The 16,082-nt window shown below is 41.3% G+C and overlaps 2 protein-coding genes across 4 annotated transcripts in view; one reads left to right on the top strand and one right to left on the bottom strand.

The window, feature by feature from the left end:
- Positions 1 to 10,746, top strand: part of coq8aa (coenzyme Q8A, genome duplicate a) — a 39,964-nt gene extending 29,218 nt beyond the window's left edge. For both annotated transcript variants that reach the window (XM_076273305.1, XM_076273304.1), the window contains exons 10-15: positions 589 to 682; positions 4,721 to 4,862; positions 5,761 to 5,868; positions 6,057 to 6,122; positions 8,055 to 8,141; positions 8,971 to 10,746. In XM_076273305.1, the coding sequence (XP_076129420.1) occupies positions 589 to 682; positions 4,721 to 4,862; positions 5,761 to 5,868; positions 6,057 to 6,122; positions 8,055 to 8,141; positions 8,971 to 9,264 (791 nt within the window). In that variant the 3' untranslated portion in view covers positions 9,265 to 10,746. The remainder of the gene's footprint in view (positions 1 to 588; positions 683 to 4,720; positions 4,863 to 5,760; positions 5,869 to 6,056; positions 6,123 to 8,054; positions 8,142 to 8,970) is intronic.
- LOC143110414 (uncharacterized) lies at positions 10,735 to 14,732 on the bottom strand. Of its 2 annotated transcripts, XM_076273306.1 has the most exons (7): positions 14,613 to 14,732; positions 14,417 to 14,480; positions 14,152 to 14,276; positions 13,711 to 13,780; positions 13,161 to 13,391; positions 12,376 to 12,552; positions 10,735 to 11,145 (listed from the first exon to the last, which is right to left on the bottom strand). In XM_076273306.1, exons 1-7 carry the CDS (start codon positions 14,682 to 14,684, stop codon positions 10,913 to 10,915), a joined length of 972 nt encoding a protein of 323 aa, XP_076129421.1. In that variant the 5' UTR covers positions 14,685 to 14,732; the 3' UTR covers positions 10,735 to 10,912. The 2 variants fall into 2 exon arrangements, with proteins under 2 accessions (XP_076129421.1, XP_076129422.1); XM_076273307.1 differs by lacking the exon at positions 14,152 to 14,276.
- Positions 14,733 to 16,082: the final 1,350 nt, after the last annotated feature.

Genomic DNA, 16,082 nt, shown 5'->3' with positions numbered 1-16,082 from the left:
TGTTCTTCCTTAAAATACAGGGGAGGGGGCGTACGTGTTAAATTCCCATAGAGGCAGGCAGATTTTTTATTTTTTTTTAAAGGCCAGTTATTTCATGGATCCAGGATACTATGCATCCTGATAAAGTTCCCTTGGCCTTTGGAATTAAAATAGCCCCACATCATCACACCCTTCACCATACCTAGAGATTGGCATGGGGTACTTTCCATAAGATCATCTCTCAATGCAAATTAAACCAGCTTTTAGGCTAACTGAAATAAAACCATGCCAGAACAGCGAGAAGAAGGATGTTTTGGTTCAGGATTCACGATAGATTATTTTGTTGCTCTGATTGGTTAGGTGCATCTAATTGAGTGCAGAGGCATTTTTCCCTATGTCGGTTGAAACACACCCCATAATCACGTCCAAATGGAGCAGTTCAAATTCTGACTAGAATTGAGTATGACTGTCAGGCTAGACTGCTCCTGTGTGGTTGCAACAACTGCAATACTATTTGGACCCTGTTAATCATCACTTGTGGCTTATGTTCTTTTTCTCTATGTTGTTACTTATTTCTTTTTTAACACTTTGTGTGTGTGGTTGGAGTAGGTTTGTTCCCGGAGCACTTGATCGATGTTATGAGACGTGAGCTGGCCCTGGAGTGCGATTACATAAGGGAGGCCAAATGTGCCAAAAAATTCAAGTGAGTCACGAACGAGACGATGAAACTTTCTCTCATCATCTCTCTCTCTCTCTCTCATCATCTCTCTCTCTCTCTCTCATACTGTATAAGATGATGTCTGCTCAAACACATACTCAAAACGAGCTTTTCCCATATTTTATCTGTTTGATGCAATTGACACACACTGGTTCAGGATGTTGATGTGGTCTGGCTGTAGGTCCCTTCCAAATACTGTTTTTAAGCTTTAAAATAGCCTATCATTGAAAGTTAAAAATAAACTCAACAACAAGAACTATGATCTAGCAATTATGGAATCACAGATCCCTCTCCCAACAACTGCTTGGAGAGCCTGCTACTGAGGACCAAGAATAGCCCCAGTGCTGGTGTTGAGTTTCGCCCAGTAGATATGAAGGCACAAACCATTTGTACCGCGCCAACTCCTTTAATATAGCCCATCTGAAAACACACACACACATACACACACACACACGTGTGTGGATAGAGGTCGGTGTGCCCTTCCTTACCCACCTGCCCAAGTCCCTTGCCCAAGTCTACAACACACACACAAACACACACATACACACACGTACACCTTTAGGGTGAAAGTTGTCTGGCTCAGACAGTGTTGAGCGCCCAAATAAAATCCCCCACCACACACACACACACACACACACTCACGTTTAGGGTGGCAGTGCCACGGCTCCGTAGCCTGTAATGACAGGAGGACTGAGGGATTCTGGGTTCAGAGCATGGTGCTTCAGTTACATGCAGCAGGCTAGCATGGATGTCACTCAACATGTCGTCTTTGAGACCCAAAGCTAATGGAGCTTGTCTGTAGTACATGTTATACAGATCAGCATAGGATTCTTATAATAATAATAAGCTTTATTTGTATAGCACCTTTCATACACAGAATGCAGCTCAAAGTGCTTTACATTTGAAGCATGTAACAAAATAATAGTCAGTCAGTCATTATCAATCACATTTCTTCATTGCTGGGGCCGTTTATGATCCACTCAGCAACATATCAAAAATATAGAAAATGACATGTCATAAGACTGGCAGCCTTAACCCTCTTACCCCCCACAAGCACGCCATATGGCAACTGTGGCAAGGAAAAACTCCCATATTCCAGGAAGAAACCTTGAGCAGAACCTGACTTAATAGGGGGAGCCCATCTGCTTCTGGCTGGCTGCGCCCTCCAATAGCAGCAGATGTAGAATAATCTGAAAAAGTAGTCTACAGGATAAGACGAGTTAACTAAAAGCTTTCCTGTACAGGTATGTTTTCAGATCTTTTTAAAAAATATTTACTGAACTCGCCTGCTTGATGTACAGAGGCAGGGTGTTCCATAGTTTGGGGGCATAATGGATAAAAGCAGCTTCTCCACTTTGTTTGTGGAGCACTTTGGGTACGATTAAAAGATTAGAATTGGATGATCTAAGTTTCCTTTGTGGTTGATAAGATATTAAAAGCTCAGAGATATATGAAGGTGCTGTGCCATTCAGAGCTTTGTAAGTAATTAACATAACCTTAAAATCAATTCTATAGGAAATAGGGAGCCAGTGCAGTTCAGCCAACACAGGGGTGATGTGTTCTCTCTTCTTAGTCTTAGTTAAAAGTCTAGCCGCAGAGTTCTGTATGAGTGCCAATTTCTTTAGATGTTTTTTGGGAAGACCAGTGAAAAGTGCATTGCAGTAGTCTAACCTGCTAGTGATAAAGGCGTGAATTAGTTTTTCTGCATCTTGTTGAGTTAAAAAGGGCCGCACTTTGGCAATGTTTCTCAAGTGGAAATAGGCTGTTTGAGTAACTTTACTGATATGGGGCTTAAAACTTAACTCTGCATCTAAGATGACACCGAGGCTTGTTACTTTTGGTTTGACCTGGTGTGCCAAGTTCCCCAGATTACTAAGAACAATATCTCGCTTTAGTTTTGGTCCCACCAAAAGTACCTCTGTTTTGTCATCATTTAGTTTCAGAAAATTTTTGCTCATCCACTGATTAATGGAGGTTAGGCATGCAGTGAGGGAGCAAAGGCCATCTGGGTTAGTTGGCTCCACAGAAATATACAATTGGGTATCATCTGCGTAGCTATGGAAGTTTACATTATGCTGACTTATGACATTTCCCAATGGAAGCATATATAGGGAAAATAGCAGGGGACCAAGGCAGCTCCCCTGGGCCACACCAAAAGGCAAGTCATGTTTTTCAGATACATGATCTCCTAGACTGATATAAAAATCTCTGCCAGTAATGTAGGTTTGAAACCAGTTTAGAGCATTATCAGAGAGACCCACCCACTTCGCAAGGCGGTGAATTAGGATGCTATGATCAATGGTGTCAAATGCCGCACTCAAATCCAGAAGAATAAGGATTGAGACTTTGTTTGAGTCAGTAGCCAGTCTGAGATCATTGACTATTTTTACTAGAGCCGTTTCTGTGCTGTGATTTGATCTAAAACCTGATTGGAATTTTTCAAGGATACTGTTTTCGTTGAGGAAGGTATTTAACTGATTACAAACAACTTTTTCAAGTACTTTGCTCAGGAACGGTAGATTTGATATAGGCCTGTAGTTGCTCAGATTGGTATGGTCAAGATTTGACTTTTTAAGTAAAGGTTTCACAACAGCGGTTTTAAAAGCAGTTGGAAATATACCTGTTTCTAATGAGGTATTTATTACCTTGAGAATAAAGGGAGCTAAGCTATCATATAGTTTTTTGAGGAATCTAGTAGGGATTGGATCTAAAACACATGTTGAGGAGCCGGTTTGAGTTATAATTTTACCAAGCTCAGATTGAGTAATAGTGCTAAAGGACCTTAATTTTGGGGGGCTGTTTTCGAAGAAGTCTGCAAATTCTTCGCATCTTAGAGAGGATGCCTGACTGAGTGTATCAAAAGGTGTTTGATGCAATAGCCTATCAATGGTAGAGAACAACACCCTAGAGTTTCCACTGTTTTCAGCAATTACCTTAGAGAAGTGGTTCCTTCTCTCATTCCGAATAGCTCTATTATAATTTGCTATTTTTTCTTTTAGAATGGCACGGTGAACCTGTAACTTAGTTTTTCTCCATGTTCTCTCAGCTTTTCTACATGATCTTTTTAGATCATGGATATTTTCGTTCATCCAAGGTGTCAGTTTGCTACAGGGCCTTTTTTTAGTCTTTAAGGGTGCCACTCTATCAAGCATAGCGCCTAATTCATGATTGAGAGCCTCTACCATTTGATCAATGGGATGATGTAAAATATCTAAATTTATGGAGTCTATAAGAGCTATGAACTGCTGTTCTGCTCTAATGTCCAAGAGTCGCGATTTGATTGCAATTTCGGGATGAATTTTTGGAGTATGTAGTACTATATTAAAAGATACACAATAATGATCAGACATATTTATATCATTTACTGATAAGTCTGTGACTTCTATCCCTCTAGAAATGACTAGATCGAGGGTGTTGCCAAGGTTGTGGGTGGGTCCTGTAACATGCTGCTTTAGCTCTAAACTGTCCAACACATTAAGGAACTTACTGGCTTTAGCATCAGTTGTCTTATTGACATGAATATTAAAGTCGCCATTTACAATTATCCGATCATAGCTAGTGATGATGAGCGACATAAGTTCAGAAAACTGTTCGAGAAAGCCAGCCCATAGTTTAGGAGGGCGGTATAAGGTTAATGGGTTTCAACTCAGTTTTCCGCAAGTCTTTGAAATGATAGTGTACAATCACATATTTCACCCAACTAAGCAAGAGCAGGAGCTTGTGTGGCTGTCTGTGTTTGTGTAGATATCACACATGCGGGAAAGGAGCACGACCTTGATTAAATACAGCACATTTTTAAAACTAGCGTAAAAAAAAAATGTCTGGAAAGACACGACTAACTTTGTCAGTTCCCTCTTTTAAAAGAAAAAAAATGTGGTTGGGCTGCCAATTTTCCTGTGGTTTTCTGACTCAGAGTGTGGTGTGTGTGTGTACGTGCGTGTGTGTGTGTGTGTGTGTGTGTGCACATGTATTTGTGCCTGTGTGTGTGCGCCCGTGTATGTGTGATGTGTGTTTGGTTTGCAGGGAGCTGCTGAAGGATCACCCCTTCTTCTACGTGCCTGACGTGGTGGACGAGCTAAGCGGTCGACTTGTGCTCACCACAGAGCTGGTCCCCGGCTTCCCTCTTGACAAGGCTGAGGACCTCCATCAGGACCTCAAGGACGAGGTACACACACACACACACACACATTCATGCACACAAAAACAGACACACACACTCATGCACACAAGTACACACACATGCATGCACACAAACACACACACACACACACACACACACACACACACATAGATATATATATACACATATATACACACACACACACACACACACACACACAGCACCATGAGGTGCAATACGACCAAAGCCTAACCTCCCTACCTCCCCCGCCCTACAGACACAGGAACATGCAGAGACACATATACACACACAATGCCTGCCCCAAACACACACACACGTACACACAGTATTTCCTCATTCTGCATGCTCTCAGAATGTTCCTGGCTCTTCTAGCTCCCACTGGTGGACCTCAAAGTCAACACCAAGCAGCTCCATACACTCCTCATGCCCTCGGCACACACACACACACACACACACACAAGCACACTCCTCATGCCCCTGTCACCGCCACGCCCCCAAACACACACACACTCACTCACCCCATTCCCCTGTTGTGTCCACCACCCAAACACACACTCATATTCATTTACACACATACACACACACCCTATGCCCCTGACAGCTGGAGCCAGATCTGGGAACTTCTACAGACTTTAACACAGCTGAACAGGGCCAGGGAGATTTTGATATGTCTGTATGTTGTATGTCTGAAATATCTGTGCATACTTACATATCATGTGAAGAGGTTGATTGTGATGCCAGTGTTCAGCACATGAGTTGCAGGCAATGCATTTTTGAGGTAGTGTCCGCCATCTAGTGGTGAAATAAAGGTATTGATCTACAAGGAGCACAAAGAGGTGGTGATTTGATGTCGAGTTGGGTATTGATTCCATTAGTATTGTAGTCTTCTTTCTCTTATTCGGTTTCTTTCTTTGCCTTGCAGATTTGTGAAAACATCTTGAACCTCTGTCTACGTGAGCTGTTTGAGTGGAGGTATATGCAGACGGATCCTAACTGGTCGAACTTCTTCTATGATCCACAGACACACAGGGTAAGGATGTGTTCACGCAGGTTATGATTATTTTAGCTAACCTTATTTAGTAAACATAGTTTTAAATGAAATGTGTCCTCTTACTGTACCAATGATTTACTTACTGGATGTGGATGAGTTTAATAGTATAACTAGTATATAACTAGATAGTAAATAGTATAACTAGACACCAATATTTTTATCCCCAGGTTGCGTTATTGGACTTTGGTGCAACGAGAGGCTTTGATAAGAGTTTCACTGACACATATATTGAGGTAAAGTTATTTCCATATTTCTCCCAAAAACTAATATGTAGAAGAATATGCATATTTGAGGTCATGTATGGAGTTTGTTTTGATGGGTTACCTCAAAGTTTCTTAACAGTACCTGTATATCAATAATGTATGTAGGGGGTAGATAGATACACATGATGGAGATGTACTGTACTGTGGGACTGCAGATGTAAATTAGCCCAAGGCTAACTCTGGTGCAATGCATCAAATGGTTACATTTATGTTTTAATAGCACACTGTCCCTTACAAATAAAATTCAATTGAATTGAATATATAGCAGCGTTTCCTCTTAACAAAAATGATTCGTTTTCCGGACATTTTGATGTCCTATTGTCACTTCTTAATTAGTCAAGTTGAGGAAAACTGGAGGCAGGCTATGTAGCTTAACATACAACAATTATTAGGAGGGCCTAAACCTGCAGATCATAGACAGAGGAATGCATGCTCTAGGAACAGAACACAGTTGCATGTCCAGTGTAGTGATGGGTCTGTATACACGGAAAATGACAAGTGCAAGCCTGATAGCACTCCGGCGCCACGCCGGATTTCGGGCGTAGCCTACCGACATGTCTGCGGGAAAAAAAATCAGTTTTGCGTTCGCGTGATCTGAGAGGCCTACTTAAGCCAATCGGTAATAGGCCATAGCTGGTCTTGGGGTTTTGGCCAATCAGATTGATTCAGCAGTCACTCCACGTGCAAATTTGTTTTGTGTTTCCCATACCCTACGAATGTGTTTCCCACACTGCGTGGGAATGTTTAAATCGCGTGGCTGATTTAAACATTCGATTGTGCTCCTTCATTGCCGAGTTTGATCTGTCATTTACAATTGCTCATCCATTCGTCACTTTGTGTCAGAAATTAGCGTGGATAAACTCGCCCTAATGCATCTGTCTGTCTCGAGGCAACATGCAGGCTATCTTATTATACACGGCATCTCGCCAGAATTTAAAGGAAATCTGTCCGACAAGCTTAAAAATAACATGTTTTCACTTAACATTGATGAGGCCACGGACAAAACCGTGGATAAGATTCTAAATGTACTGGTCCGATTTTATGACGAGGATGCAGGCAGTCAGTGTGAGAACAGCACCTTGCCAGCAAAAAGGTTAATGTTGCAAATGCCTCAGCACTGTTTCAAAAAATATTTAAAATAAATTATGCATATTTTGCAGAAAAAATAATGTCTCCTTGTTCATGCCCTTTAGTCAATGGTTAGGCTACTAATCAATTCCTAGTTTACTTTGGAGTATTATAATTGCCACCCACTGACCTTTCTTGGTTTGGCTATAGTACTGTATGTGTGGTCTCAATATGGTATACAAGCAATAAGTATGCAGGTAAGTGACTACTTAATGAAAAGGCCTACCAGGCCCAGGGTCCCAGGAGCTCTAGTGCTCTACACAAAGATGCTACTGTAATATAGACTTGTATTGGGTTTGTTCATCTCATGTCTGAATGATGTCCATTTATATCCACAAAAGTCACCAGAATCTATCACTTAAGGGACTATTTATCAAAATCTTCTCCCAGGGGAGCACACCCCTGGATCCCGCTTGACAATTATGTTGATCACGGCATATATCTTGGCTTGGCCTCCCAGGTAAAAAAGTTCAGGCTCAGGATTTTTTTCTACTATCACCCCTGCAAGTGTCTTGGTGGGGTTCGGCCGCACCCCCGGCACCTCCACTTCCAACTTCACTGATTCCGACCGATACGCCCGACACTTCGGCTTTTTCTCTGGTGGTAGTGGAGCTGACCGGACACCTGATGCTTCAGGCGTTACCGATTCACTGTCATCCATCGTGTCTGGCCTCTGAAAAAAGCTTTTAAGGCTAGTCTGCCTGGTGTTGTTTTGTGAGCGTAATGAGTGGATGCCATTTTCACTCACATGATGGTGCTGTTTTGTTGCCTTAGATCATCAAGGCAGCAGCTGACGGGAACAGAGAGGGCGTGTTGAAGAAGTCCATAGCTATGAAGTTCCTGACAGGTTACGAGTCTAAGGTGAGAGCCCACATACGAGTCCCCACTCACACACAGAAACACACATACACATACACACACACACACACACACACACACACACACACACACACACACAAATACACATACAGTACACACACACTCCCAATGTCTCTGTCAGGAACTTCCTATGTACAGGAATGTCCACACAGATGCAACACACAGAGCCTATCATCTCCAAAAAAATGTAACACACTTCAAATGAACAAACACACAGTATGCAAATATATGTTAACCAAGAGTAGTAGTAGTAGTAGTAGTATTTTAGAAAGTCTATTCCAGACATGGAAAGTCAGGGAATTTAATCATTCTTGGGCAAAGTCATGGAATTTCAGGGAATTTTGTTGTAGCAGTTTAAAATTGATTTGACAAAAGACATTAATACAGATATTTCCCTGCCGAATTGGTGTATATCTGGTTATTAGCTTTACTGCTTGTTTGAGTAGTTGTAGTTAGTCAAACTTTGTTTATTCAATGCCTATGCATTAATTCATCTCCCACTCTAAAAGAAAGTAAAAGATTCTTGAACACTCTGCGGCTGCTCTGAAATCTTTGGTTGGTATATTGTACCATTCATTATATAGTAGGTCATGGAAATTCTTTTTTTTTGTCAGGAAAAGTCATGGAATTTTACATTTGACTTAGAGTGGGAACCCTGATTGAAATAATTATTGTGTGCCACTGACTCCAACTTTGCTTTCATCAAAACAAAGAAGTTTGTAAGTGAGCCCAAATTAGTAAATGGTGTTGTATGTACCCAATGTTGCATATAGACCCCCACTCATCTGAGGTGTTCTCCCCTCTCCCTCAGTCCATGGAGAACGCCCATGTTGACGCGGTGATGATCCTGGGCGAGGCGTTCGCTGCGGACGAGCCGTTCAACTTCGGCTCGCAGAGCACCACCGAGCGCATCCACAACTTGATCCCGGTCATGCTGAAGCAGCGGCTAACCCCGCCGCCCGAGGAGACCTACTCGCTGCACCGCAAGATGGGCGGCTCCTTCCTCATCTGCTCGCGCCTCAACGCCAAGCTGAGCTGCAAGAATATGTTCGACAAGGCCTACAGCGACTACTGGGCCCAGCGCCCGCAGGGACCAAGCCAGTGACCGCTGGCGGAAACAGAGAAGGTTGCCATGGAGCCAAGCGATCGCCATGACGCGTGAGCGCATCGCACCCCAGGAGGGAAGGCTGGTTCGGGAACTCGTTCTGGGAAGCGGGAAGTTAGACCCACGTAAAGAGGGTTGGTTGTGAATTGAATGTATAGAGATAGCACTTTCTTGTTTCTTTTTCTGTTTGTTTTGTTTAATTTGTTTAGTTTTTCTTTTGTTCTTTTCCTTTCCTTTCCCATGCTCCCTAAAGCATTATCTTTTTTTGTTTTATCTTTTGTGTGTGTGTGTGTGTGTGTGTTTGTGTGCATTTTGCGCGTTGTTTGGGAGCAGCGTATTATCCTCTGTGGTACAAGTACAACATTTTCACACCTTGTCAATGGGATTGGACAAGGTGCTGTAACGAAAGCGTTTTGCAAATTGCAATTGGAGTCCACGTGCCTACACAGAAAAGGTCCACGTAGAGTAACCAAGTTGATTAATTGCAGTGTGGGAATATTTTAACACTTTTGAGTAGTTTGAATCTCCATACATATCATAATGGACCTCGAGCTGTTTTTTCTTGCAGCTTTTTCTTTTTTTGCCATAGTTTGGCAACCCCATCTTGTGAGGACAGCAAAAGCAGCTTGTTTGACTCGTATTCTCATGGGAAGGGCAGTATTTTCCATTTTTTTCCGTATTTACTGAAATCTGCACACAAGAAAGTGTTTGTAGGGGTAATGGCCAAGTTCTCCATGGAGGAAGAGGAGGAGAGAGACAACGGCACAGTTCCGCATGAAATGCGCACAATCGCTTTTAAGCTTTAGTGAATGCAACCTCTTTTTCTGCGCTGAAAGGACTCTACTGCGCTTTCTCTCTAAGTATTGGAAAGGGAAGGGTAAAAGATGGTGCAGGAGGGAGTCAGGGTATCTTTTCTTCCAAGGCCTGACTTCCTTTTTTAAACAACCCTCATTGATGATGTTAATTGCATATTTTAGCACGGATATGCAAAGATATGTGTATTCCGTGGTTGTCAATTGTGTCTCCAACCGGTGAAAGATACCCTCATGTTCACCAGAGTACGATAGACCTCCTTCAGGTTTTTTGTTTGTTTGTTTTATGAAATTGTTATGTGATGAGAAACACTACTGTACCAAGCATCAGCAACCAATGTGCTGGTTTTGTGTGTTTGATTTATGTAACCAATGAGTAACTTCTTTGTTAGTAGTCATGAAATGTAACAACAAAGGGTAAAACGAAACTGGTTGTTGAATTTTCCTCTCTTATTTTTAAGGTGAGATTTAAAAAAAAAAAAAAAAAAAAAAAAGCGAATGTGCCTACAGCAGTTCTAGGACATTTCTCCCTAGAAAATCAAGTATTGGTCATAATGACTTAAATACACAAAAGAAAATTGTGGGCAAGAATGGTTTTTAATTTTCATACAGCGTCAATGTCATTCTTACAAAGCATTGAGAGGAATGATATTAAACCTTTGCATTGAAAGACTGTTTTATTTTTATTGTGTTCATTATTTGGATAATACTAACAAACAATTTAGGGGAAAAGTCATACCAGTCTGTCATAACTGGTTTAGCCAGTTTAATCAGTATTAGGTAGTTCTAGAATGTTTGTACATCGGTGAAACTCAGAAGAAACTGAGTAAGATTTGTTATTCAATGATATGTATGTTTTCAATTGTATTTGTGTAATGTTTCAAAGCAGACTCAATGACTGCAACTGCGTGCTTATTAGGTTCACAGTTCAGAATCCCTCCCATTGAATCATGGAAAAATATGTGTACAACCTCTCTGACGTTCTCTGGGAGACTTGGTCTTATTCCAGTCACACTTTGCTTGGGGCTACTAGTATAATGCATTACCAACAGGATGGCATCTTTGTTTCCTGTTGGGAAACATCAGAGAAAAGAAATACACATGACATTTTATGATGCTTTTACAAACAAAACAAATGAACCAGCACAGGAAGGAAGCATAACCATTTTAGTTTCTATAATTGAGGGAGATACAAATCTTAACAAGGCCCAAGTCACCCTAAACATAATAGAGGCCTTAACACATTTTGGATATATATATATATATATATATATATATTGTGTGTGTGTGTGTCAGTGTTGCGCGGTCTGCCCGAAATTAAGCGGTCGCCCGCGGATGACCGCGGTCACCCGCGGTTATGAGTCATAAACAAAATATTTTAATGATATTCGGGTCATTTGCGGGCGGGTCAGTTAAAATTAATTAAATATATATTTTCTACAAATAGGCCTACTTAAAATATCACGAGAAAGCTAGCATCAATACAGTAAAGCATCAATACAGTAAAGTCAACAGTAAAGAAGCAAGACGCGAGTTAAAATAATAAAGACACCCCTTCAGGAAAAGCGATATAGGCTATGGTTATGGTCTAGGCCTACTTCTTGCGAAGCCATTTAAAAGTATGACAGCCAAAACGGGCAGCCTGCAGGAATAAATGTTATGGCACAGACTACACAGCCATATCTACCGGTATGTATAGGTTCGCGCATGCATAAAAGTTACCTTAGTTCGTTGTGTTTGTGACTTTAAACAGTGGATGTGCTTTAGTAAAGCTTTGTGTTTCATTCAGCATTATAAACCAGTTCTTACGCTAACGTTTTGACCAGCAATGTATCTCTCTTGCCTACCTCGCCTCACCATTTCTGTTTTCGAAAGAAAGATGTATGTCCATGGCCTTCAAATCTTATCCTAGTGTTCTTATCCTTTGTGCGTTGCGTGCGTGCTTGCGCTCTTATTCTTATTCTTTCTCCTGCGCAAACATTATGTCCTGCATGCTTACTGCGTGTAGTTCTACTGCATCAAGTTTCGTAAATAAATTTGTTTGTTTTTACAGAAATGGCCTACTGTCACACTGCATGCAGCCTATAACCAAAAGCACACATTTTGTAAATAAGCGGGTCGGATCGCGGGTCGGGTATAATTTTGTCCTAATTAATATTCGCGGTCCGAGTTGCGGTCGGGTTGATTAAAATATCGGGCGACTGCGGGCCGCTTGTGACCAAACCCGCGCAACACTGGTGTGTGTGTGTGTAGAGAGAGAGAGAGAGAGAGAGGGAGTGAGACAGAGATAACCTCTTACCAGGAACATCTTTCATTGCTGCAGCAATGTTTGTCCCAGCTCGTGATGACACTGGGCAAAACACAAGGACCACTTGGCATTCCTCTAAGCTGACCTCCAGTGTGGGCACACCTAGACGCTGGAGCATGTCCTTGTGGAAACCCAGGGTCTTTCCACACATCAGTGAGTGGATTTTCACTAGACGAAGGCACAAACAAAACGTTAAATTGAAACAACTGCCACAGAACATAAAGTGCACTGTCACAGAACATGCAGCATGTAAAGTGCTGTATAAGCAGATTTGAGTTGACCGAGTGAAGTCCTGCGATAAAATGGAAATAAATTGAGGTCGGGCTGGTCGGTATATCAGAGACTTTAAAATGAGGAGACCGCACTCAAAGAATCCTCCAAAGAAATGTATAAGGGGTTAGTTCGTAACACCAATATGGCAGTTGTCTACACATATCCCGCCCCTTCTTGTATTGTAAGTTTTTGAGCAGTATATATTGCACACAGATCTTAAATACCCACACCCATACACTGTCATCAACCAATGGCAATACAGTGTATTGGCATAATTGCTTCTGCATTCCAAAATAACTTCTTGTATCATCTCAGTGTGCATGTTTTACATGGCCACAGTGATACCCTGCTATCTAGCATTTGCAGGTATGTTGCTGGTATAGTAAAATTTGTATAATTTGTACCATATACCATTTATATCTTCTACCCTTACATTGAGGTTCCTATATGTTGATATGTCTGAATACAAATGCACTGTGATAATGGCACAGTTCTTTATTTACCTGGAGTGGTTGAGTTGTTCAGACGAGGCTGCGCTTGATCTTTACTGTGAGATTGTGGTGGGCATTTTGCAGCTGCCACATCGCTGCTGGGCTCCTCCAGCGATAGAGTTCGCAGGCTTTCTAGCAGTTTCACATGCTGCCGCAGACAGTCCAGGGAGCACGCCAACCGCGTCTCAGCATCGCGCAGAACGTGAAGGTAGTCCTCCAAGAGTCCGCCAGAGACGAGCAAATCTAGAAAGTACGTACAGAACATTTTATCAGTATATGTGGTAGTTAGGTATCATGTGAATATAAGACCATGACAAGTTCCTACAGTTCAACTCCACTGATTATGTGACGGTCATGTGATCATAATTCACAAATAACAGTGTTCACGCAGTGTTGAAATGTACACCAGTCACTTCATATAAAAGCAGCTGATAAATTAATACATGTAAGAGAAGTAAGGGAAAGTTGCAAATGAAATTTGATCTATTTCATTGCAAATATGTTAATTTATAGTATAGATAGTTTGTACATAAGGCCTTCTTTACTTGAATAAAAAACTTACGCTTAACATCCTCTCTCGAAATCACATCCTTCAGTCTTTCAATTAAGGAGCTCGAAGAAACAGGTGACTCCTTGAAACCAATTCACAAAATTTTTTTATTAATATTCATGCATAAAAACATAACATAATTAATAGCAAGCCTATGCACAAAAATAAAATGAGATCCACACCTAAACAATAATTTGTCTAAATTATATATATATATATATATATATATATATATATAAAAAAAAGCTAAATTTATATATAATTTGAATGGCAGAAATTAAAATAACCACACACCCCTATGTTTGGTCTGTAAAGAAAATAGGGGCCTATATGTAGAGCGAGACATGGTGACCCCCTGAAATGATGAGTGATAGGAGTAGCCTAATATAGCCTACTTTTTGAACTGGTAATTCCAGACAGGCTATAAATTAAATGGATTGCACCTTCCCTCACTTGTGTAGCTGAGTTGATCAACTCCGCAATATTTCGCCGAATCTGGAAGTTCTGAGGCCCAGGGAGTAGTTCGTTTAAGTCTTGCCTTGTCAAAGTGAGTATGCCTGATTCATCAAGGCCTGCAGCTAAGACAAATTAAATGAATATGGTTGGTTTCCAAACTCTCTACACAACGGAAGCAGATAGCCTAACTTTTGTGTAAAAGGTTAGTTCATGACATGATAAGAGAATATGCAACAAGACTGGCTAGTTAAGATGCACCTACCATCAAATACACGAGCTGCGTCACCTGAGAGTTGTTTTATTTGTTCCCGCAGAGTACATGCTTCCTGTCAAAAAAATGAAACTTGAGTGTGTAGGCCAGTCGTCGAGGAACAGCATTTTTTTGCATCCATTCATGTTCGGGAGAGCAACTACGTAGGCTAAGCAACAGACAGGACCTTTCATCTTTTTAAACTTACCTTTCTAGACATTGGATGTGTGAACAGTGAATTTGCGCTGTCTTGAACGAATGAACGAATGCTGCTAAACATTTTGCTGTGCTATCGGAGGCGCGGCGTTATTGACGAAATGAAACTGAAAGTGTACGCTGGTTATGTTTATATTCACAGCCAACCAATCGTTCCGTCACATTTTTTCCCTAGCTTCACAAATACTGCCAAATCAAAAATGAAACTAGAAATGTAATGCCAGAGGAATTACAATAGTGGATGGAAAGCTGCTGGCTTAATGTTGGTGGGGAGATTCCTGGAAAAAAAAACATTGAATCACTTAATCTTTGAAACCCTCGTACCAAAATACCTTGTGTCAAGGCGTTCTTGAGATATAACACTCAAGGTGTTTTTGACCTTGACATTTGACCTTTGACCTCCAACATCAATTCACTTCATCTTTGAGTCCATACAAACACTCATACTAAATTTCAGGCATGTATGTCAAGGCATTCTTGAGATATCGCGCTCAGAGTATTCATGGACTTGACCTTTGACCTCCAACATCAACTCACTTCATCTTTGAGTCCATACAAACACTTGTACCAAATTTGAAGTATATGCCTCAAGCCGTTCTGGAGATATAATGTGCAAAGCATGAGATATGGCTGTGACTTTTATTGTGACACACGGGAAATACTTAAACAGGATGTGTAGTTTTAGGATTGTATGCATTAGAAGCTGAGACAGTTGGATTCACAGGTGACACCTTTGCCAGTGTTCTGATTAGCCCGGGAACTACTCTGGGAGCTTAACGAGTGCAGCTGGCTTTAGGCCATTATGACATCACAGCCATTCAAAGTCTATGGGGGGAAAATGAGCTTTTTAACATTTTGAATCCCCTATTTCTCAAAAAGTATAAACTTTTTTAAAAAATGAGAAACAACAACTCTCTTGCCCCACTCCAGACCTTCAGAACGGTTATTTCAACATGTCTGTACGTTAAAGGAGAATTCCGGTGTGATTTTGACCTAAAGTGTTTTGAAACATGATACCGAGTGTGAACGTATGTCTCATAGCCCATCTCGGCTTGTCCCCTGCACTCCGAAATCTGGCGCTAGTTAGCCGATGCTACCAACAAGGCGGTCAATGGTTGTGCCTCGGCATCGGCATAGCCATGCAAATAAATCACTGTTTTACACCATTTACGAGGCTCAATGTATCTCCACACTTCATTGGCAGACTTCCAAGGGCCCTGACATTTAAAACGAGACATTGAGAACTTTGAAAAAGCACTGGTAGTTTACTTACAAGACGATATATACAGACAGTATCTTCTCGAAGTTTAGCGTTTGCAGCCATCTTGAATTTAGTCACGATAAGTCGAGCGACGAGTAAGAATGAACAGGTATGATAAGGGATCAGATTCCAAAAATAATTCCGTGGAAATGCATGGATTCCAGTTGCTGCTACTGGAAGAAACTGTAATCCATGCATTTC

This window comes from Alosa pseudoharengus, unplaced genomic scaffold (genome assembly GCF_046254945.1).
Source record: "Alosa pseudoharengus isolate Yale_2024_CS ecotype anadromous, Long Island Sound unplaced genomic scaffold, YU_APseudo_1.1 YU_APseudo_1.1_scf_7, whole genome shotgun sequence".
NCBI lineage: Eukaryota > Metazoa > Chordata > Actinopteri > Clupeiformes > Clupeidae > Alosa > Alosa pseudoharengus.
The sequence above is the reverse complement of the archived record's forward strand: the minus strand, read 5'-3'. Positions and strand labels throughout refer to the sequence as shown.